This window comes from Aricia agestis, chromosome Z (genome assembly GCF_905147365.1).
Source record: "Aricia agestis chromosome Z, ilAriAges1.1, whole genome shotgun sequence".
In the NCBI taxonomy this organism is placed as follows: Eukaryota; Metazoa; Arthropoda; class Insecta; order Lepidoptera; family Lycaenidae; genus Aricia; species Aricia agestis.
In genome coordinates this window covers 21,361,151-21,385,848 of record NC_056428.1, presented here as the reverse complement: position 1 = coordinate 21,385,848, position 24,698 = coordinate 21,361,151, and the positions used below count along the sequence as shown (strand labels likewise).

The window sequence follows — 24,698 nt, the reverse complement described above, 5'->3', positions numbered from 1 at the left end:
AAAATTTTTTTTTCACTTTTGTATGGGGAAACTCGTGACGTTCGGGCGCTTGCCCATACAAAAGTGAAAAAAAAATTTGGTCTTTCAGCGCTGCTACTTTCACAGTGAACTCTCTACAAGGAACACATACATACCCTAAAGTATTATCACTTATTTTTGTTACACCCTGTATAGTGTTGAGAAAAAATTAGAGTAATTCTTATTTTTATGGTATTTTTGTCGTAAGTGTCATCTATTAGTTCCGACTTCCGAGTCTACCATTAGTGATTTTACCTTATGACGTTGTATAATTATTATGCTTTATCTGTGGACCTCAAACTAGCTAAAGCCAGTATTTTGGTGGTCCTAGTTTTATTGTACTTATTAATTTCACAAAAAAGCAATTAGACACGCTTTCGGACAGAACAGAAATCCACTAGGTTTAATCTACATAATATTTAAATTCAATACCTATTTTATGCAACTAACACTTATATAAGTAAACAAAAAATTCAGACTAGGTATATACTTACTTGTTGTAATTTAACATGTTGAAAAGGTCATAGGCGTACCGAGGGGGGGGGGAGCAGCTAGCTGGCATCAAAGGTTACTTTCGTTATACTTAACTTATAATATTTTATAATAACTTTATAATCATGTGATACTCCTTATTAATTTAATTTACAACTTAAAATGAGCTTAAGCCTGTGCTCAAACTTCAAATTTATTAAAACAAATTGTAAGTCAACTTCATAAATTGTGGATACAAAATATTGATGTTATCGCCCCCATGTCGATCATGTTTGCGCCATATCACATCAATACTTATAAGTATTAAAATGTTTAAATATCTTGGGTAGTGCACGTAAAATGAGTATTTTGAGAATCGCAAGACCCCATCTGTCGCTTTCCCTTTTTGACCGACTTCCAAAAAGGAGGAGGAATACGTTCGGCTGTGTGTATCTTTTTTTTGCCAATAAAGGCTTGGCGCACACCGATGACCCAAAACGCAATGATTTGCATAAAACTTGAAGATCGCCCGGCTAAAATGGGAGGCGCGGGCAGTGTTCTACTTTCAACGGACTTGCAAAAAAAGGAGGAGGTTCTCTGTTCGGATTTTATTTTTGTATGTTCAGCGGCTGTTTGTGGACCGATTTTCAAAATTGTTTGTCTCTTTGGTGAGGAGTGAGCGGGGCGCGTTTGCGGGGACACACTTTTGGTAGAACAGTGATTAGAATGATCATTCTAGTTATCTGTCGCTATCGATAAATTTAGTACACATTACCCTTTCATCCTCTCTAGCTTCGCCGAGCGTCCTTAAAGTTGTGTATGGCTTCTAAATTACGAAAATTTTTAAATACCCTAATACCCTATAATACCCTAAGCCAAGAAGCAATTTCTACCTTAGTCAAACAGTTACTGAGCGGAAAATAATGAAAGCAGAATAAAGAAATCTCTTGATCGCACAGATTTTAAACAAAGTGCAATATAATAACGACAGTGTTTTTTTTTTGCCAACTTACAAAACACCACGCTATTTTCGAGCTCAAATGAAGATAACTCAAGTTTTCGTGAAAATTACGAAACGTTTATAAAAAAGAGTTATTAAAAGGCCATTAAGGCCACCGCGATGCTATTGATCGCAGCCGCAAGTGCCATCCAAGCCTTATCACGGCCAGTTACTTTGGGGTTTCACTTGGTTTACGATGCTTCTGTATTGTATTAATGCCACGCGCTAAAATGTTTTGTTTTGTAATTCTTTTAATTATTGCACTTTCAAATTTGCACGATGTTTTGCATTTAAATTTGTTATTCGTGTATTCTCCGCATTGGAAGACAGTAGGTACTTTTTCAAGACAAGGCTTTTGGTTATGTGTGACCTGGATTACCAGAGCAGAGCCTAAACATTTTATATATATTTCGTCGTAGTTCCAAACATGTCGAATTTGAGCTATCATTAGGTTAAAAAAATAATTTTACATTTATAGTTCGTCCTAGGTCTAAACTTGTCAGATTTAAGCTTAGATGAGATAATAATTGTTATCATTAGGTTAAAAAAATATAGGCTAGGATGAACAGCCTATTTATAAATCCGGAACTGGGGTATTAAGAATTTTTATTGAATTAAAAATGTTAATAAAAGGTAAGACATCCAATTATTGCCATATTATATAAGTGAGAGAGCCATGCTTCGGCACGAATGGGCCGGCTCGACCGGAAAAATACCACGTTCTAACAGAAAACCGGCGTGAAACAGCGCTTGCGCTGTCTCGCCGAGAGTGTTTTACCGGAGGCCCAATCCCCTACCCTCTTCCCTTCCCTACCCTCCCCTATTTCCTTTTCCATCTTCACCCTGCCCTATTACCCTATCAGCTCTTAAAAGGCCGGCAACGCACCTGCAGCTCTTCTGATGCTGCGAGTGTCCATGGGCCACGGAAGTTGCTTTCCATCAGGTGACCCGTTTGCTCGTTTTGCATTAAAAAAAACTTTACCGGCTCAGGACTAAATTTATTATAAAATGAAAATAAATATTACGGGGGGGGGGGGGGGGGTTATATTGTCAAAATCTTCATTAAAATATTACAACTATAAGCACACTTTCATACAGAAAATCCTTGGTTTTACCCGTTTTACCTAATTGTATTTATTACAAAATATTTTTGTTATTTTCGAACAAAAGTCTAAGGAGGCGTCCACAAATTACGTGAGGTGTTTAAGAGGATACAACAGGGGCTAGAGAAATGAAAAAAAAGTACGTGTAATATCTATAGCTGTCTCCCTTACCTCAAGCCTATACCGCAGAACGCGATAGAGACAACTGCAGAAAATCCAGAAAATCAACGATTCGTTGTCCCCTGATTCCTTCTCCAAAACTTATCTGATTTAAGTACTTTTTTTATTAAAGATTAAAAAAAGGCTTGAGCTGTGTTCCTATGTTTTGCTTTTTTTGTATAATCTAGCCAAATCTGTTTTCTGGACGTTTGAACACAGCGGAAAATCTGGCCATTTTTTTGGGTTTTTGAACGTTCATATCTTATTTAATAATTAAATTATGAAAAAAAAGAAAACATAGGGACATTGTATTAGTGGCCGTAGATATTCAGGAAAAAAATTATAACTCTACTAGCATTATCCAGGGAGGAAACAGGGGACAACGTTTGTATGGAAAAAAGGGCGGTGTGGAATCCTCTTAAGGGGACAACATAAGCATCGCGGACTTAATAACTTGTAGCTCTGTTGGTTGTTGTGAAGTCTACGTGTGATGTACATATTTTAGATGATTATAGATTTTTTTTTTGTTTTACAGTTTACTGTCATTAATTTGATCTATTAACAATGTGATGATATGAAAGCTGTTGTTTTTCCAAAATTGTATAAGTTGGCACGAGAATTTATCGATTCCTGCGACGTCAGTGCTTTCAGAACGATTTACTTCGAAAGATGGAAGTACGATTACTAAAACCAGAAACCGTCTATCCCCAAAACGGCTTGACAAACTTCTTGTTTTGAGCGATTGTAATTTGTACGGAGGAGGGGTGATAAAATCTAGACACGCGGTACTAGTAGCGTGTTAAGCCAAGTTTTTGTAATAACAAAATTGTGGCTTTATGGGTATTTTTTTATCTTATATTTATTTTTCTTTCTCAGGTACAGACGATGCTTACTGACTAATATTAACATCTTACTTCGCAATGATATTCTATGTTACTAACGTATTACTTCGTCCGCGTTACCATAGTAGTTCACATCCAAAGTATTATTTATTGTACAAAAATATTCAATATGCAGAATTGACTTCCTACGATTTTATTATATATAGGTTCCGCGCGGCTTCGCTTGCGTAATTTAGGAATTTCACGCAACCGTACATTTTGCAGCAAAAAATAGCCTATGTCCCTTCACGTGGTCTATTCTTCATGTTTGCCAAATAACATAAAAATTGCTCCAGTAGTTCATAATATAATAAGCAATTCCATATAATTTCCCCCGTTTTTTCCACATTCTCATCTATTTCTTCGCTCCTTTAAGTCTTAGCGTGATAAAAATATAGCCTATAGCCTACCTCGATGAATGGGCTATCTAACATTGAAATAATTTTTCAAATCGGACCAGTAGTTCCTGAGGTTGGCGCGTTCAAACAAACAAACAAACAAACTCTTCCCAATTATAATATTAGTATAGATCTGGCGTATGCGCATTAGACCCTGAAAAAAGTACTCGATACTTTAAAGTATCGATACTTTTATGTCGATACTTTTACGAGTACGATAATTTTTTATCGATATTACTCATGAGTACAGTATCGATACTTTCTATTCGATACCGTGTCCCTAGGTGGAGAGGGTGTTGTCGAATGTCGGGTGTGAGGGAATTTATGCTCAGAATACACCCTCCTATCGATCTTTAAAATCCCCAAACTGTGTTCGTTCATGTTTATTTATTTCGTAATTTGATTGGACTAATTGTATTTTCTATCAAGTCTAACAGCTGCACTCAGATACATCGATTATTTATTATATACATTTTCTGTAGGGTGATAGCTTGTATATTATATTTTATATTGTATATTATATTATATTTTCCCTTATACATAGCTTGTCCTAGCTTACCTGTATACCAAGTTGCCTTAGTTCTCTCTCACGGGAGGCTTGTAGTGTTTCAGTATATTCTGGTAAAGCCTGGAATTAATGATAAGCATGTAGAAGCATTCGTTTTCAAAATATTGAAGAAATATGAAACTGTCCAATATTTGTGTTCCAATACACTGAAAGTCAGTAGGTTCACTGCGAAGTTCACTTTCAGTGTATTGGAACACAACTCGAGGGTAGTCGTAGAACCGACCGCCCGGTGCAAACGAAGACGTCGCGCTCCTGCAGTCCCCTCGTGACCACGGCCGTTGCAACACGGCCGAAACGTCGAGAAAAAGTATGTACTCGTAGTAGCATTACTACTTAAATAAGTTGCGTTAAGTCCCGATTAAAAAGTTTAATTATAATGCAACGCGAAAGTTTAAAATGTTATATTCTGTATGGACAAATTCATGACGCTGGGACGTTTGCCCATGCAAACCCAAAAAAATTACTCATTCAGCGACTAATTTCACAATGAACTCTACAACGGAAACATACAAACCCAAAACTAGGTACACTTAGTTTTGCTGCACCCGAATCCTTACCTCCGAAGGTTCCTCACAGTCCTCATCTGCCATCCGTGTCAGGGTTCTGCTGAGCAGCCCCTCCCGGTTCCTCTCGAGCCTGCCGAGCACAGACTTCAGCACCTTGTTGGGGTTAGGTATCCTCAGCACGTGGTCTATAAAGTCCTGGGTCTCGTCCCTCGTCGCTGTTATGGTTGTTACCACGCACATGAAGACCAACTGGAAGAAGAACCTGTGAGTAGGTACCCTTACAAGCCAACGTAAAGCGTGCTCCACACTCGCGGCGCGAAAGCCTACGAAGGCCGCGAACCGCGAGTGTGGAGGTAGGTTTGTTTTAGCGGATTCACGTTTGCGCTTCGCGGCTTTCTCCCTCCGATGTCGGTTTTTTGGCCCGCGACAAAGGGCTCGCGAAACGCGAACGCGAACATTATTCACACTCGCTTTTATTAGCTGTCGCACACAATGTCAGAGTAGCAGCAACAGTGAATTCAACGTCCATAATACGCGAACGTAAATGCGAAGATTGCGAGTGTAGAGGGCCGTATTTTTTCGTGTCGTGTTCACGGCGCGTAGCTACTGTGAATCGCGGCCGCAATTCGCGCCGCGAGTTTGGAGCCCGCGGTAAAAGTGAGATATCAGCGGTCACTGACTGTTTTGTCTAGGAGCTATGTGAAAAATACTCGCACTGCGTTCTGTTAACTTAAGGGTAAATTTGTGTTCTTGTAAAGAAACAGACTATCATAGTTTCATCGAAATACGTCTTGGTTACCTCTTCGTATGATAATCTCCAACTAGTTATTTATGTGTTTGAAGCATAAACCTATAGTATATATTATGTCTATGGTTTGAAGCATAAACCTATAATGGTTTGAAGTGATATGATTCATACTGTGCTCACATGTATGCAATATACGATATCATGCCATAGACTAGAAACATCTGTCACTTCATTGTCAATCGCGATTTGTATACATATACAGTGTGTAACAAAAATAAGTGATAATACTTTAGGGTGTGTACGTGTTCCTTGTAAAGAGTTCACTGTGAAAGTAGCAGCGCTGAAAGACGAAAAAATTTTTTAACTTTTGTATGGGCAAGGGCCCGAGCGTCACGAGTTTCTCCATACAAAAGTGAAAAAAATTTTTCGTCTTTCAGCGCTGCTACTTTCACAGTGAACTCTCTACAAGGAACACGTACACACCCTAAAGTATTATCACTTATTTTTGTTACACTCTGTATATAAAAAATAGAAACTGACAAGTTTTTTGACAAGGAGTCAATGACTGCTACAGACAGAATTCCGCGATTTGAGAATCATACGTAGAGGCGTAGCTACCGCCTTATAAGCCCGGCCGCACATTGTCCGAATTCTGATCAGAAACATTTGAATTCCACCGGATCGCTACCCCGCACACCATCCGAAATATCCTTCCGGCGAGCTCGAGCTCACTCGGCTCAGTACAAAATGTAAGAGACAGCGCAGACGTTCAACTGTTTCTGATCAGAAATGTCGTACAATGTGCGGCCGGGCTTAAATATGCCGTATGTCAACGCGCAACGGAGCCCCCGGCCCGGGTCACAGCCTGTGACTTACAGGGGCCAGGCAACAAAAATTGCTTAGATGAATGATTGGTCTACGCGCTACGCGCGCGCGTGACCAATCATTGATCTAAGAAAAATTGATTAAAAAAATCAATTTTGTTTAAAAAATATGAAATATCGCTAACAGCGTACTAGCAGAACCTACGCTTCTGCTAGTAGGTACGCTGTTTCTATTTAGTAGGGCAGATGGCAAACCTATTACATTAAGGGCCTGTTTCACCACTTTCTGATAAAGTGCCTAATAGGCTATTCATAACTTTTTTGACAGATTCTCCATACTTGATCTGTCAAGTTAATTGGTGGATAGCCTTATCAGGAAGTGGTGAAATAGGCCCTAAATACGTCATTTGGTCGAGTTACAAAAATTCCGCCATATGCCATCTATTGTCTTGTCTGTCTATCGTAATCTCATCCATATTATTAATATATAATATTACGATCCTAATAGGTTCGTAATATTTTATATTAATAATGTAATACATTAAATACGTCATTTGGTCGAGTTACAAAAATTCCGCCATCTGCCATCTATTGTCTTGTCTGTCTATCGTAATCTCATCCATATTATTAATATAAAATATTACGAACCTAATAGGTTCGTAATATTTTATATTAATAATGTAATACATTAAATACGTCATTTGGTCGAGTTATAAAAATTCCATCAGCCATTAATATTGTCTTGTCTGTCTATCGTAATATCATCCATATTAATATTACAAATGTGAAAGTGGGTCTATTTGTCTGTCTGTTCACCTCTTCACGCTAAACAGCATAACCGATTTTGATGAATGTATGGATACTTTGACTCCCGGGAAAGGACTTATGATAGTTATTGTCTCGGAAAAATGTACGGTTCCAGCGCGAGATATGGATTTAGGCGCAACGGAGTTGAGGGCGCCATTTAGTAGTAAGTACTTATGATTACTTAATAACTAGATGTCCCGCGCGGCTTCCCCCGCGTAATTTAGGAATTTTACGGAAACCGTACATTTTCCCATAAAAATATCTCTTTTGTTTCTACTCCCTTCACTTGGTCTATATCTGTGTCAAATATTGCCATAAAAATTGCTCCAGTAGTTCGTAATTTCTAATATTTCCCCCGTTTTTCCCACATTTTCCTGAGTTTCTTCGGTCGTATTAGTCTAGTGTGATAATAATATATAGTCTATAGTCTTACACGATAAATTAGCTATCTAACACTGAAATAAGTTTTTAAATCGGACCAGTAGTTCCTGAGATTAGCGCGTTCAAGCAAACATACTCTTCAGGTTTATAATATTAAGTATAGATTTTTTCAATTATCGCTTGACATACTCGAGTCCCGATCTAAAAGACTATGAAAAGCACCAATAACAGCTGGGTCATTATAGGAGTAGGAGAGTAATCGTTGAACATAAGAAAACGAACATAACACCTCCCCCATTTTAAAAGTCGGTTAAAATTGTAGCCTATGTGTTATTCTGATGTATAAGCTATATTATTGTAAAGTTTCATTAAAATCCGTTCAGTAGTTTTTGTGTGAAAGAGTAACAAACATCCGTACATCCACACATCCATACATCCAAACAAACTTTCGCCTTTATAATATTAGTAGGATAGTAGGATATAAATATGACATCAATAATACCTACTTGTAATTAATCGGCCAAGTTCGGTTGGGACTGGCGCACGAAGGGTCCCGTATATTTTAATTTTATTTAAAAGATACGGTTTCGGAGAAAAGTGGCTGTGGCATACGGACGGACAGGCAGACAGGCAGACAGACAGACAGATATGACCTATGAACCTATAAGGGTTCCGTTTTTTGCCATTTGGCTACGGAACACTAAAAATAACAAATAAAAATGTAGCACCAGTTCCAAAAGAAATTGCTATTAATTGAATTCAGGCACAAGAATAACAAACATTTTTTTGCAGATCACATTTAACATTTTATTAACTAACTAGATGTCCCGCGCGGCTTCGCCCGCGTAAATTAGGAATTTCACAGAAACCGTACATTTTCGAATAAAAATAGCTATAAATACTCCTTTCAAGTGGTCTACTCTTAACTCTATATAAGTGCCAAATATTGCTATAAAAATTGCTCCAGTAGTTCGTGAGATAAACCCTTTCTAATATTTTCCCCGTTTTTACCACATTTCCTGAGTTTCTTCGGTCGTATTAGTCTTAGCGTGATAATATATTAATATAATATAACCTATAGGTTACTCGATAAATGAGATATCTAACACTGAAATAAGTTTTTAAATCGGACCTGTAGTTCCTGAGATTAGCGTATTCAAGCAAAGGTTTATAATATTAAGTATAGATTTTTTTTAATTATCGCTTGACACACTCGAGCCTCGATCTAAAAAACTATGAAAAGGCTCATAATCATGGGACGATGCATGGTATAATATTATGGTAGTGATGATGATGATGATGATGATGATGATGAATGTAATTCATGCATACGCTTTCCGTTCTTAAAACAACGCCGAAACTCCCAAACTTGTATCTTTAAAGAATCAGGACTTCTCTCAGCACTTTCCGAACCTACCTTTTACTTGTTTGTAGCATATGCTTAGAATACTTCTCACGAAACCGAAGTCACCACATGTTTCCCCATAAATTTTGAGGAGTTCCCTCGATTACTTATGGATCCTTCATCAGATCACCACTTTTCTGAATATAATACCAAATTGGGATGATACCCTATATACCAAAAGAAAAATTTTGAAAATCGGTTAACAAACGGCGGAGTAATCGCTGAACATAAGAAAACGAACATAACACCTCCCCCATTTTGAAGGTCGGTTAAAATTGTAGCCTATGTGTTATTATGATGTATAAGCTATATTATTGTAAAGTTTCATTAAAATCTGTTCAGTAGTTTTTGCGTGAAAGAGTAACAAACATCCATACATCCACACATCCATACATCCACACATCCATACATCCACACATCCATAACAAACTTTCGCCTTTATAATATTTAACACATACTCACCTAAATTTAATTAAAGTAAATAATTCAGTGTTTATTATCTTACCTACTTAGTATAAATTACTAGATGACGCCCGCAACTCCGTTGTGCCAAAATTCGTTTATCGCGCGGAAATCGTACATTTTTTCGGGATAAAAAGTATCTATGTCCTTTCAGGGCACTCAAAGTATCCCCATACTAAATATCAGCAAAATTGGTCCAGCGGTTTGAGCGTGAAGAGGTAACAGATAGACGGACACATTTTCGCATTTATAATATTATTAGGTAGGTAGTAAATTAGTATGGATTACGGACACCTACATTGTATAAAAATTACACATAAAAGCAAGGATATTTAGATAAGTAATAATGTTCTTTATTGTGATTCTGCTATCGGTTATTCTATTTCAATGTTAGGATCTGCGCAGACGAGACACTAATTATTATTGTTATGTCGCAGAAAGAGGCCGCGGAGCGGGACAGAGAGGACTATCCCACCTCTCTGCCGCTCCGCCGGCGTAGGACGGGACTGCGGAGGCGACGCTATGCGAACCTCCTCTAACGAAGTCTCGTCTAACGGGGCTCCGGGAGAGGATGGACCTCCCCGGCTTAGCCAGTCCCGGCGCCGAGGGGAACGCTTCAGTTTGCCGAAGTGTTCCCTAACTTTGCGGCTGAAGGCGAACCGCAGGTGGTTTTAGTGAGTAAGAGTCTCACATACCCCCGGGGTGCTTCAGCTAACTGAGGCACATCGCCAACCCGGGGCACCCATGATCACCTGCGCAAAAAAAAAAAAAAAAGACGAGACACTAATAACGCGACGCACGACTGGCACAAGTGCAATAAACAATATTATAGGACTAAATTACAGGATTCCAAACATTTATTTAAAATAAATAATCAGAAAAATATTATCAGAAAAATTTATTCTTTGATGTAGTTGAGATGTGAATTATGTCAAGTATGGTGTATATTGTAGGGTCCGCCGTCTACCTAAGCAGCCATTTCCTTAATTATCTATACTATAATATTATTATAAAGCGGAAGAGTTTTACTCAGGAACTACTGGTCCGATTTGAAAAGTTCTTTCAGTGTTAGATAGCCTATTTATCGAGGAAGGCTATAGGCTATATTTTATCATGCTCATACTAATAGGAGCAAAGAAATAGAAGAAAAAAACGGGAGGAAATTATTTGAAAGGGCTTATTTGAACGTGCTAATCTCAGGAACTAAAGGTCCGATTTGAAAAATTATTTCAGTTTTAGATAGCCTATTTATCGAAAAAGGCTATAAGCTATATTTTATTGCGCTCAAACTAATAGGGAAGAAGAAATAGAGGAAACTGTGGAAAAAACGGGAGAAATCATTTGAAATGGCTTATTTGAACGCGCTAATCTCAGGAACTACTGGTCCGATTTGAAAAATTCTTTCACTATATATTATTACGCTGAGACTAACGAGAGCGAAGAAATAGAGAAAAATGTGGAAAAAATTGGGAAAATTATTTTAAATGGCTTATTTGAAGGTGCTAATCTCAGGAATTACTGGTCCGATTTGACAAATTCTTTCAGTGTTAGATAGCCCATTTACTGAGAAAGGCTATAAGCTGTATTTTATCACGCTAAGACTAATGAGAGCGAAGAAATAGAGAAAAATGTGGAAAAAATTGGGGAAATTATTTAAAAGGGCTTATTTGAACGCGCTAATCTCAGGAACTACTGGTGCGGTTTGAAAAATTCTTTCAGTGTTAGATAGCCCATTTATCAAGAAAGGCTATAGGTTACATTTTATTAGGCTCAGACTAAAAGCAGCAAAGACATAGAGGAAAATGTGGAAAAAAACGGGGCAAATTATTTGAAAGAGCATATCTCACGAACTACTGGAGAAATTTAAATAGACCACGTGAAGGATCATATGCTATTTATTGTGGAAATATATGGTTCCCGCACAATAAACTTTTATGATTCTCGCCTAAACTATTTAATCTATTTTGATAAAATTTGGCATGGAGATTGGAGATACTAATTTGAATCTGGGACAAGGAATGTTTTTGTCCCGGAAAAATGTGCAGTTCTCACACAATATACTTTTCTGATATGCACGTAAGCGACTCAATCGATGTACGGTAATCTCCAACTATTTATAAGTTTGAAGTGATATTATAATATACTTCATACTCAGTTGACATCGAGTACCATATGCAAAATATCGCCCGGCCTAAGGGAAGAAACCGCTTATTGCAATTGACAATGAAGTGACAGATGTTTCTAGTCTTAACTAGAAACATCTTCATCGTCATTTCATAGTCAGTCGCGGTTTGTATAGAAAACCATAAAATATGACAGGAGGCTAATGACCGCTACGGACAGAGTTCAGCAATTTGAGAATACTGTGCATATTGTGAAATCTAATGAAATTTCACTTCAGAAACCCCGTCGAATGTGTCCCGTCTGTGCCAAACGTAATGCAACATTGAAATTGTCATACAGGTAACTGCATGAGTCAATAGTCAATACACAAACACTATTGATTATTATTATCACTTCACTGGGATGGTCGATGATATCTTTCGGTTAATCACTGAATTTGTTCCACTTTACCATCTAAACTACTGAACTTAGTGTCTGATTAACTTATTAAGGCACTACTAGTAACATACAGGGTGCAATTAAACCTCCTTATTTATACTATGATTAAACCTACCGGCCAAATTGTTTTTACGTATCATTAGGAGAGTCCATTTAACCAAAAATAGGGTGTTAATTTTTTTACAATAACCTATTTTATCCCACTTAAAATCGTTGCAGAACGGTCACTTCGCCGCAGTGGATAGAGCGGGGGTGATGCGGGAGGCGACGTGTAGTGTCCATTAATAATTGTGGTGTTAACAATAATAATAATCTCATAAGACCTGCAAAAAAGGGCTTATAAACAAGAATTGCAAGGGAAATTAATTGTGTAGGTCTTTGAGATTATTATTATTGTTGAAGTAAGGTGACTAAGGTGATTTTTTTTTTGTATTAATTGCTTTATTGAACTCTTGGCATCAAAATAATCTAATTATTACATACTTACGATGCATATTTTTTATGAAATAACTCGTTTAATAAGAGATAAAAACAGAGAATTTTGATGAACTCTTAATTAAGAAAATGAAAGATAATTAGAAAAAACTAATCTGCGCATTTTGAAGATGAGAATGTTGAGCTCATTATGCGCTGAACAGATATTTAAAATTTAAATTATATTATTTATTGCCATAAACTAAGCGCACAAAAACAACCCGAAATGACATTGGGCACGAAGAGCTGTTTTTAACGCTTGATTTACCTAACATTACAACAACATATTATATGAACCTAAAAAAAATAACTAGCTATTACTTATATAATTATACGCAAAATAATATTTAGTGTTATTTTATTAGTTAGTGTTAGTTTGTGTTAAAAATGCGCAAATAATTCGCAGCGAGTGAATTTTGCAAGACTGCAGCCTTAATTGCACTCTGTATAATTTCTAAAAATTTTCACGCCCAAACCGCTGAACCGATTTTGTTGGGAATGTAGATACTTTGGGTCCCGGCACCCGGGAAAGGACATAGGATGCGGAAAATGTACAGTTCCCGTGAGTGAAGTGAACACGACTTTAGCGATGTTTGTTCTTTTTAGGGTTCCGTAGCCAAATGGCAAAAAACGGAACCCTTATAGATTCGTCATGTCTGTCTGTCTGTTCGTCCGCATGTCACAGCCACTTTTCTCTGAAACTAATGTGCGATGTCAGCTTGAATATTTTTAACCAATGGCCGTATAGTGGTATAACTGTGATTGCTATCAGACAATTGCAGGATGCGGAAAATGTACAGTTCCCGTGAGTGAAGTGAACACGACTTTAGCGATGTTTGTTCTTTTTAGGGTTCCGTAGCCAAATGGCAAAAAACGGAACCCTTATAGATTCGTCATGTCTGTCTGTCTGTTCGTCCGCATGTCACAGCCACTTTTCTCTGAAACTAATGTGCGATGTCAGCTTGAATATTTTTAACCAATGGCCGTATAGTGGTATAACTGTGATTGCTATCAGACAATTGCAGGATGCGGAAAATGTACAGTTCCCGTGAGTGAAGTGAACACGACTTTAGCGATGTTTGTTCTTTTTAGGGTTCCGTAGCCAAATGGCAAAAAACGGAACCCTTATAGATTCGTCATGTCTGTCTGTCTGTTCGTCCGCATGTCACAGCCACTTTTCTCTGAAACTAATGTGCGATGTCAGCTTGAATATTTTTAACCAATGGCCGTATAGTGGTATAACTGTGATTGCTATCAGACAATTGCAGGATGCGGAAAATGTACAGTTCCCGTGAGTGAAGTGAACACGACTTTAGCGATGTTTGTTATTTTTATGGTTCCGTAGCCAAATGGCAAAAAACGGAACCCTTATAGATTCGTCATGTCTGTCTGTCTGTTCGTCCGCATGTCACAGCCACTTTTCTCCGAAACTAATGTGCGATGTCAGCTTGAACATTTTTAACCAATGGCCGTATAGTGGTATAACTGTGATTGCTATCAGACAATTGCAGGGCCCCTCAACATTTTGTACAACGTATCCCCCCTTCCTCTGTTATCAATAAACAGGGCTACGCAATCATAGGTTCACAGTCCGGTTATTTAAGCCATCATGGCCGATATACACTAATTCTATCCAGTAATCCAAGCCAGCGCTGGATCTGCTACTAGAATAATGTAGAATAATGCACTGGAATGCAATGGGCATTGTCCAAAAAAATCACATGTACTTATTAAGTATATATTTTTTTTCGTTAAAATAGGGTATTTTAAGAATATAAATTAAATTATAATTTGAAATTCATTGGCTAGTTTTTTCTCAATAAATTTTTAAAGTTTCGCTCTGACGTCATCATCGGCGGCCAATAATTGACCTCTGCAGTATGTTTTTTTCCTTTCAATCTTATTTATAATGGCTGATTCGTCAAATGCAATTTCTCACTAAAAAAAAGTTCGAAACGTAATGTTGGTCGAATTTATTGCTAATTTAACGCCATTGAAGGTCAAACAAAGGTTAAACATATTTGTTCAAAAATATAAGTAACTAATGGGTATTTTTTTCGTTTATATAAAAACGATCACTGACCTTATTCCTCGAAATGTTTTTGTAAGGAGCAAAATTAAAAAAAAAATGGACAATTCCCATTCTGTGCATACCTATTTTATTACATGTTCATACACGAAAAGACTTTTTCCCCAACCTATTACAAAAAAAAACAATGGAAGTAATGGAAGTCAAATTAATCTGTTGTACCATCGAGGAAGTTGATTCCTATGCAATTGACAGACCAACGTTACTTGGTCGAATATGTCAATTCAATGTTAATTGTGATCTGTCAGCTGGGTTTGACGTAACGCAACCAAACACTTAGGTCCCCGATTTGCATAGGAATCAACTTCTCTGATAGTACTATGTATCTGGTTAAATAATTTAAATCGAATCCGACCAATCACGCTCCGTTGAAACTATCAACCAATCACAGCAGCTTGCGTGAAACTATCATATTATTTCCAACTACCCTCAGTATAACAAACGATAGAACGGTGCTTGAACACATAGCTTGTGAGTTCCAAAACTATGTTTATACTAATTTATGTTAATAGTGAATTTGCATGTCGAATTTAGAACAATACAGTGACTAATTTCTGTGCTATTCATTTTAAAATTACGTCTTTTAATACTAATGAAAAAAAAAGGTTAAAAATTGTTGGAATTCGGGTTGATGATAATAATTATCGTGCACTAAAGATATACAGATGTGGTAAGTAAAACTATGTATATTCTAGTAAGTATTTAACTTGTTAGCTGTGCCTATTATCACTACATAGTATAAAACAGTCGCTTTTTCTGTCCTCATGTCCCTTTGTTCCCTTTAATCTTTAAAACTACGCAACGGATTTTGATGCAGTTTTCTTTAATATATAAAGTGATTCAAGAGGGAGGTTTATAAGTATAATAACATTCATTAAACAGTGGAGAAATACTGTTATTGTTGAGATTTCTAATGTGATGTAAATAATTACATTTTTTTCCGCTTACATTGCAAACGCAGGCTGAACCCTACGAAATTTATCAAAATAATGTACTAAGTATTACATACAGGTCCATGGGCGTACCGAGGGGGGAGGGGGCAGGGGGGGCAGCTGCCCCCCCCTGGATCATGTTGACGTCCCTACTAAGTAGATATATTATCTAGTACTTTCATCTATAAAAATAACGAATTTTTGCCATTTGTTTGCAATACAACTAAAAATTATTAATTTTTTATTCTTTATAAACACCTAGCTTATAAAAAATCTGATTTGCCCCCCCCTGGCCCAGAACCTGGGTACGCCCATGTACAGGTCGCTAGTTTAAACTAATACTGTGTTCTTTTTGACTCACGTAATTTCCATACGATTGTCCTTGTCCTTACAATATATTAGTGTTATAAAGTGTTTATTTACCTCTTCTCACTTAACCGCTGAACGGATTTTAAAATTTGTTATGTTTTATGATTTTAAACTATGGAGATAATAGTAATAAAAATATGGGCCCGGGAACGGTTATAGGATAATATTTTTAATCACGGCAAAATATACGAATACCGCGCGACGAATTAGAAGAATATAAAATTGTGAAACGCTCAGACTTCTTGGATCTCCACAAAGAAGACGTACCTAAGTGGATGAAGTGGGTAACAAACATTTTTTAAATGTTCGTTTTTTGCATATGACCGGGAAAATTATATGGGAAAACATTTTGGGTTTCACTTCAATTTTACAAAATATTAGTTTTCCACTTCTCCACTTATATATTCCAACTTATCAGTTCATAAATATTTCTATAGTGGTCATTACTCAACTGTACTCACTTCTTGCGACAAACGATGAAAGGTTGTTGACTGATTGTAGATCTTTACAGGAAAAAAGAAAGAAAAGTTATTTTCTGTCCACTCATTGTTATAAAAAATATTTTACAACAAAACAAGGGTACATATTAATTAGTGTTCAGTAGCCATTTTCTCATTATAGTCAAACGAAGCCTGACTGAACTGACACCAAAATACTAATAAAAATCTTAGATTGGGAGACGGACACACGTATTTTAGTCACGGACCGTGATTTTAGTTTTTATCATTAGTAGTAGTGGTTTATAGTATAGTTGATTGCCCTTACTTGTCATTAGCATGGCATATCGATTGTCTATTTTTATTACGGGGTCCGAAAACTTCCTTTTTAGCTACGAATAATAAAAACTACTTTTTAGGGATAAAGTCGGTAAAAAACTGGCTGAATTTCCATGTTTTCCATGACGATCAAAATTGAAAACATTTGATATAATCAAGCCGAATATTTTTATGAATAAGCGGATTATTTGTACAAGAAATTTCCTTGTAAGTATATTTGTTTATTTCATAGCACCCGGTGCGAGCTAAATCATTTTGTCACGCCTCCATGTTTTGATAAGATTACGGCAACGTCATCGAAATACGATGTTAAAGAAACGCAACTGTCTCAAAAATATGGTCCCAGAAAAGGTACCGCGGTAGCCTATAATAATAATCATCGATTTTAGTTCACAATGTTGACAACTGACGAGATCATTTTACTACAAATAAATAATAATTAAACTCTGTCAAAACCAGACAAACTGTAATCAACAGTTTTGTGGGAAAATGTTTTAACTGCATGTGATGTTTGAATAAAATTAATAAAAAGTGCGTAGGGCACTCAGGGTGCCGCGGTAAAGCTATTGAATAGCATTTTTATCAACTTAATATGCAATTATAATTCGCATACGTCTAGTCGCAAGCACACAAACACCGTATCTAATCCGCACAATTATTGTGTTGAGATTGTTAGGTTTCTTCGTTACGGAATTTCGTGATTCAGTCGCCGCGCGCAAAAGCACGCGTGAAAAGCTATGCAAAAGCTTAAAAAATATGATAAGACTTTCCTGTTTCCCTGGTGATATTGCAATTTATTTGCAAAGAAACACTTGCACTAACTCAGTGCATGTTTTGCACTGAGTTAGTGCAAGTGTTTCTGTGCCATTGATATATTTTTGTGAGCGTAACAAACATTTTTAAAATGAAAACAGCGTTGCGGGCACAGAAAATGGATCTAGTCCATTTCTGTGGTTGCGGGTGTATAAGAAATGCGTGTTATTATTGTATTTCGATGGTCAAAGGTAAGTTTTAAGAGGATTCCACACCGCCCTTTTTTCCATACAAACGCTGTCCCCTGTTTCCTCCCTGGATAATGCTAGTAGAGTTATAATTTTTTTCCTGAATATCTACGGCCACTAATACAATGTCCCTATGTTTTCTTTTTTTTCATAATTTAATTATTAAATAAGATATGAACGTTCAAAAACCCAAAAAAATGGCCAGATTTTCCGCTGTGTTCAAACGTCCAGAAAACAGATTTGGCTAGATTATACAAAAAAAAGCAAAACATAGGAACACAGCTCAAGCCTTTTTTTAATCTTTAATGAAAAAAGTACTTAAATCGGTTAAGTTTTGGAGAAGGAATCAGGGGACAACGAATCGTTGATTTTCTGGATTTTCTGCAGTTGTCTCTATCGCGTTCTGCGGTATACCTAGGCTTGAGGTAAGGGAGACAGCTATAGATATTACACGTACTTTTTTTTCATTTCTCTAGCCCCTGGTGTATCCTCTTAAGCTACCATTGAGGCTACCATGAATCATGAAATATTATGGGCGACAAAGCATCAAAATAATTATCACACAAGATACAGTTTACACAACATGATATTTTTACGAGTTAGACAATATATTAGATATTTGCTATTTCATAAAAATATTGAAATTGGAGCTAAATAACTGCTCAGATTCATTGAGAACATATTGTATTTGCCAATTGAAATACAATAGTAAGGAAATATCATTCTCATACATTTACCGGTGTGATTTTGGTTCCCTTTAAGCCAAATCATAGTTGATTCTACCACATCTTATGTAACTTATAAGCAACTTCATTCTAAGATTCACTACCTACGACTTTATCGTTGTCAAAGATGATAAGGTAACAAAGGAACATAACGTCCATTTTGACCCACCGTTTGTGCAGCCCTTCTCCGAGCAAATTTATGAACGATTCAACACATTAATTGAATGAAAGGCGAAATAAGTGCACGCTCTGTCGCGACTGTGTAATATGACTGTGTATATGTTTTTGTTGGATATTATGGTGAGTGTTTTGATAATACACAGGTAACAGGTACAGGTAGGTTAGATAGTGGTAGATTGCTTGTACATACCTACTTAGATCATGCCAGCTGACTTAATAGGTTAAATAAGAAGTAGAATTGAAATTAAGGACGCTCAATTGCTCATAATGTTATGAATTCTTGTAATGTGTGTATTTTAAGCAATTTAGTACCTCAAGAAGTATATTTTACTAAAATTGTTTCCTTGTTGCATAGATTGTATAATTTTTGTAATACCCAATTATTTATTCAAAATAAAATTCAATATTTTCTTGTCAGCAAGAGCCATACGTTACAAAATCGATCACGTGACGTTGTTTTGTTGTTTCCAAAAACTGTTATCACAAAATATTGTGATTCACAATATTCTGTCTTCTTTTCTGTTATGCAGGGTATCGCAGTTTATTTGGTTTGGAATAGGGAATATTTGCGAAAGTCCGAGCAGAGGTCGCCACTAGCACTTACAGTAATCAATCCGAACAAAATCAGACATATTCAATGGACATAATGTTGCACACGTCATATCAGAATTTATGACAGAAACTTTGTCAAACTTCGAACAAAACATTCTGTTTTTTAGGTATCTTTTTTATAAAATTTGATGGCAAACGAGCAAGCGGGTCACCTGATAGAAGGCAATTACTACCGTCGCCCATGGACAGTCGCAACATCAGAAGATATGCAGGTGCATTGGCAGATTTTTAAGAGGGAATACGCTATTTTTTTTAAGGTTTGCAGGTCGTATTGATCCGGAAATACTGCTGGCGACAGTTCATTCCAGAGTTTATAACTGTGCATGGCAGAAATTACGCAAAAAGGCACAGTGGAAGACTGCCACCTATTTAGTTCCTGTAGCGCGAGCGTGAAAACATTGCAGTAATAATATGTCCTATTGTTATTTGGTGCATTGCACCGATTAGATTGATCGAGTGCAATCATTGACCGTATTGACAAGGTGGTCACATGATCAATCATGACTATTTACAAAATATACTACTTAAACAAAAACAAGTGATAATACTTTAGGGTGTGTACGTGTTCCTTGTGGAGAGCTCACTGTGAAAGTAGCAGCGCTGAAAGACCAATTTTTTTTTTCACTTTTGTATGGGGAAACTCGTGACACTCGAGTCCTTGCCCATACAAAAGTGAAAAAAAATTTCGTCTTTCAGCGCTGCTACTTTCACAGTGAGCTCTCTACAAGGAACACGTACACACCCTAAAGTGTTATCACTTATTTTTGTAACACACTGTATAATATTTACACGTAGATTTACACTGACTATGTCGATGTCAATGACTATATAATATTTACACGTAGAATTACACTTTGTCCCGTGAAATGAGGATCTGTTGGTGGACTTAATATGTCAACTGAATGTTAGGTTGTGATCTGTCAGCTGGGTTTCACAAAAACACGGGCAAATAACGTAGCTGTCCACTAAATGCCTTATCTTTTGATAGTACACTCCCTACAATTTTGCCCAACGATCAATAATTATTAGTGTGTAAGTATACAGAGTGTCTCAACAAAGTAAAAATACTTTAGGGTGTGTATGTGTTCTTTATATTATTGAGTTTACTGTGAAAGTAATGGCGCTGAAAGAATTATTTTGACTTCGATGTTTCTATCCAACTTCCAACATCATTAATTTGGCCATATACCTACATATTATGTATAATAGTAGGGGAGGGGAAGGTGCTAATTTTGTAGTCACTCGAGCGTCATTGAGATTTGAGACCTAGTTGGTTTTTTAAATTAGGTAAAGGTGATTAAAAAATAAGATCGTTTTTTATTTTAGCGGTGGGTTCAGAAACTTCAGTCATTTTATCTTAATCTGCCAAATCCGATGATATTTCAATATTTAAAAAAAATTTCACTCACCATTTGAGAAATCTGATTTCTATACCATGAAAACTAGTTACGTGTCGGAAGCCTATACAAGCTTAATCTGACACGCTCGAGCTTGTCCCGAAATCCCCTCTTCTCCTCGCCCTAATTAATCATTTGAGTTAAAAAAATTAAGTTAGTCTTGCAGCAAATTTCACAGTGATTTCTTTACTTTTTCATGGCAAACTTGAGTCTTGACTATTGACAGAATTTTTTCTATGCTGGTATGCTAGTGTTGGATGACATTTCTCAAAATGATGTATCGCTTGCTGAACCCCTCTGAGCTGAGCCTAATATGAGTATCTCACAATAGCATTGGAGGTGAGGAAAAAATTATGAAGAACTGAGATTGAATGCTTCCACTCGCACCCCGCAACTTCCCCCCCAATCCCCCCTCCCTGCCCATACCTCGCTACGCCCATGGCGGAGCCCTGGGGCTCTACGGAGCACACTTTGAGAATGGGTGCCCTAATCTATTATCACTTTGTTACTTTACAGTTTACACCCTGTATAATGTAAGAAATCGCAGCGATCTCCCATCATTAGCGCGTCCAGTCAAATTGTCGCTAAATCCGCTTCATTGGCTTGACCTTCGGCTATTTTTGTATCATGTGGATCAGGGGCATAACGGTCACGTATTGCAATTATCGCGGAGAGGAGTCACGTAGGTGGACGATACAAGGGATAGATTTACAAGACGACTAGCAGGGTCGGGCCCGTTCGATGGTTCGAGCCGGACCGCGCGGCACGGTCCGCGGTCCGCCAATAAATACGAAAGTGTGTCTGTCTGCAGGGCCCGATCTATCTATTTAGCAGCTCCTAGCATAGATAACTTTCCGGCGAACATCCTTTACATACAGAAAATGAAAAATAAAAAAGGAAAATACTCAAACATTTCCAATATCTAATCTAAAGTAGGTCGGAAGGTAAAATTCTCACACTTAGGTGGTGACTGGTGATGGCTAATATCTAGATTGGAAGATTTTAATAAGTCAGTCTCCTTTTTCGCCGCTCTGGGCAATTACCTAGCTCGCCCCCCCCCCCCCCCTCAGACCGGGCCCTAGGTCTGTCTGTTACTTCTTGACAACCAAACCGCTGCACGCTGAACCGATTTTGTTGAGGTATGAAGATACTTGAATCTCCGGAAAGGATATAGGATACTTTTTTAATCCGGAAAAATGTGTGATTCCTACGCGATAAACGAATTTTGGGGCAACGGAGTTGCGGGCGTCATCTAGTCTTTTATAAATTGGATTTTTCTTGAAATTTCTGCGGTTGAATTTTATTTATTCCTATCAAAATCGTCATACGGATGTTATTATTATAAGTGACAAAGGAGAACTCTGGCGGCTGCCTCTGGGTTAGCACTAGGTCAAACGAAATATTTTCATTCATAGATTAACTCGTAATTGGATAAATGGTTAACAATCTAGCCCAGCTATAGTCAAGCGACAAGCTGCGGCCCGCCCGCGCCAGGACTTTTTCAGTGGCTTGCGTGAATTTGACAGCTTTGAAATTCACGCCCACTGGCAAAATGGTGCAAAGTCGTCGTGAAAGTTGTGAAATTTTTTACACGCCCATCCAACGCATGGATCGTCTTACTTGTCAGACAATCAGGTGATCACCCTGCATTGACCTAACCATTAACCAATCTTGGAAATAACACGTATCAAACGTGGGAATCGAACCAATGACGTTCGAGTCAAGCCATTGCATCGCCTTAAAGTATTGAACCACGAAGGCGTTAAATAATAATAATACCATAGAGTATATTTTCCTTATTCTATGATAAATGATAATACTAAAGATATCGTCAACGTACCTACTAAGTACCTACTGCAAACTGCTCGCTTTCTGTCGAAAAATTTTTTTTTCTTTTTACATAGAAAAAAAAAATCTTTTTTCCAGATCACGGCATTGATGACGACGAAATGAAGATGGAAGTGAGACGGAAGAACTGCGGCTACTTCAACATGGAACAAGTCCTAGAGAAGGACAACTTGTTGTCCTTTGGAGGCTTTCGGTACGTATCCCTACTATCCATACTAATATTACAAAAGCGAAAGTGTGTCTGTCTGTCTATATGTTTGTCTGTTATCGGTATTTCTAACTTGTGCTTATTTCTAATGTTCCTACCGAGATTGTCACTTTTAGTAGTAAGTAGATTCTTTCTGAGTTCTAACAAACCCTTCCGCAAGTATAGTTATAAAGTATAAGTATAAGTATGGATAATACATAACTCATAAGTATATTATCTTATCTTATCTTATATCTTTAAACGAGCAATTCTTGTATATATATAAATATATAATTGGAATCTCGGAATCGGCTCCAACGATTTTTATGAAATTTAGTATATAGGGGGTTTCGGGGGCGATAAATCGATCTAGCTAGGAATCATTCTTAGAAAATGTCATTTGATTCGTGTTTTATCGAATACCGAGCAAAGCTAGGTCAAATAGCTAGTATATATCTTTAAACGAGCAATTCTTGTATAATATATATAATTGGAATCTCGGAATCGGCTCCAACGATTTTCATAAAATTTAGTATATAGGGGTTTCGGGGGCGTTAAATCGATCTAGCTAGGAATCATTTTTAGAAAATGTCATTTTATTCGTATTTTATCGAATACCGAGCAAAGCTCAGTCAAATAGCTAGTTACGACATAATACCACCAAAGTCAATAGTAACATAATCAGATTTTTAATTTTCCTCGAACAATGTTACAATTACATCACTAACGTATTGTATTACATAGACATTGTCGCTGAGACAAAAAGATTCCGGCAGATTTGTAAAATAACACTTTTGTGAACAATACAGCATTATAGTTTTACTAAGTAAAAACATTTTTTCGGTTATACTTTGTTTAGAAAAGAGGAAAGATGTGTAATGTGTATTTTTGTACTGTGTTTGAATGAATATACACAAAAACTACTGTGCCGGCTTGCACTCAAAACGTGCATGTGGAATTCGTTACGTACGGAGAAAAACGAACGTGAGCGGCAGTTAGTGCCTTATCACACTGGCGATTAGCGAGCGATTTGAAAGCGACGCAACTGCGCAGCGCACACGCCGCGATTGCGCGGCGTGCACGTCGCGACAGCGCAGCGTCGCGTCGTCGTGGCGCGGGCGTGGCGTGGACGCCATTTTGTACACTCGTCTACACAGATTATTATTATATATAGTAGACTCGTCTAGGGAGTGACGTCAGAATCCATTTTGCTGCTGAGTGTCCAAAACGCCGAAGGCGAGCTGCGTGCACGCCGCGCAATCGCGTCGCTTTCAAATCGCTCGCTAATCGCCAGTGTGATAAGGCCCTTAATGTGTTTTCTATTGAATTCCATGCATTCGGATTTCCGTATACGTAAAACGAATTTGAAAATCGAATACCTACGGAAAAAGTGTGTATACTAAGCCAAAGAGTAGCAAGTAAATACTTACCCGGAATACGAAGCCGTTGCTCATTTTCGCGTTCGTCACTTTCCGTTCTGAGATTTGGTATTTCTGTGGAAAAATATCGGAAAATATCCCGTTTTATACTGCGTTACCCGTTATCATTCATTACATTTGTCCAAAAAAATTTCATTATTTTTGCGATTACGGTCGACGATATCAATAGCATGGATATTACCTTTTTCCGGAAAAATGTAACCCATATTCCATACTTTTACCCATATTATTATAAATATAAATTATGTTTAATCGTTTCTTAATTATGATTTATGAGCCATGAAAAGTGGCTGCAAATGGTATTCGTGTAATATTACACTCCGTGCTGCTCGCCAGTTCTGTTATTCTTGAACTTGGCTTGACACGGTACCGCATG

General features: G+C 37.3%; 2 protein-coding genes across 6 annotated transcripts in view; one reads left to right on the top strand and one right to left on the bottom strand.

Annotated features, from left to right (window-relative positions):
- The window catches only part of LOC121738788, a 28,457-nt gene extending 8,813 nt beyond the window's left edge, over positions 1 to 19,644 (bottom strand). The window contains exons 1-3 of the mRNA XM_042131032.1: positions 19,625 to 19,644; positions 5,156 to 5,353; positions 4,590 to 4,658 (exon numbers count right to left, since the gene is read on the bottom strand). Of these exons, the coding sequence (XP_041986966.1) occupies positions 4,590 to 4,658; positions 5,156 to 5,344 (258 nt within the window). The 5' untranslated portion in view covers positions 5,345 to 5,353; positions 19,625 to 19,644. The remainder of the gene's footprint in view (positions 1 to 4,589; positions 4,659 to 5,155; positions 5,354 to 19,624) is intronic.
- The window catches only part of LOC121738787 (serine/threonine-protein kinase OSR1-like), a 29,682-nt gene continuing 20,297 nt past the window's right edge, over positions 15,314 to 24,698 (top strand). The window contains exons 1-3 of one of the 5 annotated variants that reach the window (XM_042131031.1): positions 15,314 to 15,327; positions 22,775 to 22,819; positions 22,862 to 22,889. In XM_042131031.1, coding sequence (XP_041986965.1) covers positions 22,798 to 22,819; positions 22,862 to 22,889 — 50 coding nt within the window. In that variant the 5' untranslated portion in view covers positions 15,314 to 15,327; positions 22,775 to 22,797. Of the gene's footprint in view, positions 15,328 to 15,458; positions 15,527 to 18,896; positions 18,983 to 22,774; positions 22,890 to 24,698 lie in introns of those variants that run through there. The other 4 variants (XM_042131028.1, XM_042131026.1, XM_042131029.1 and 1 more) reach the window with 4 other exon arrangements.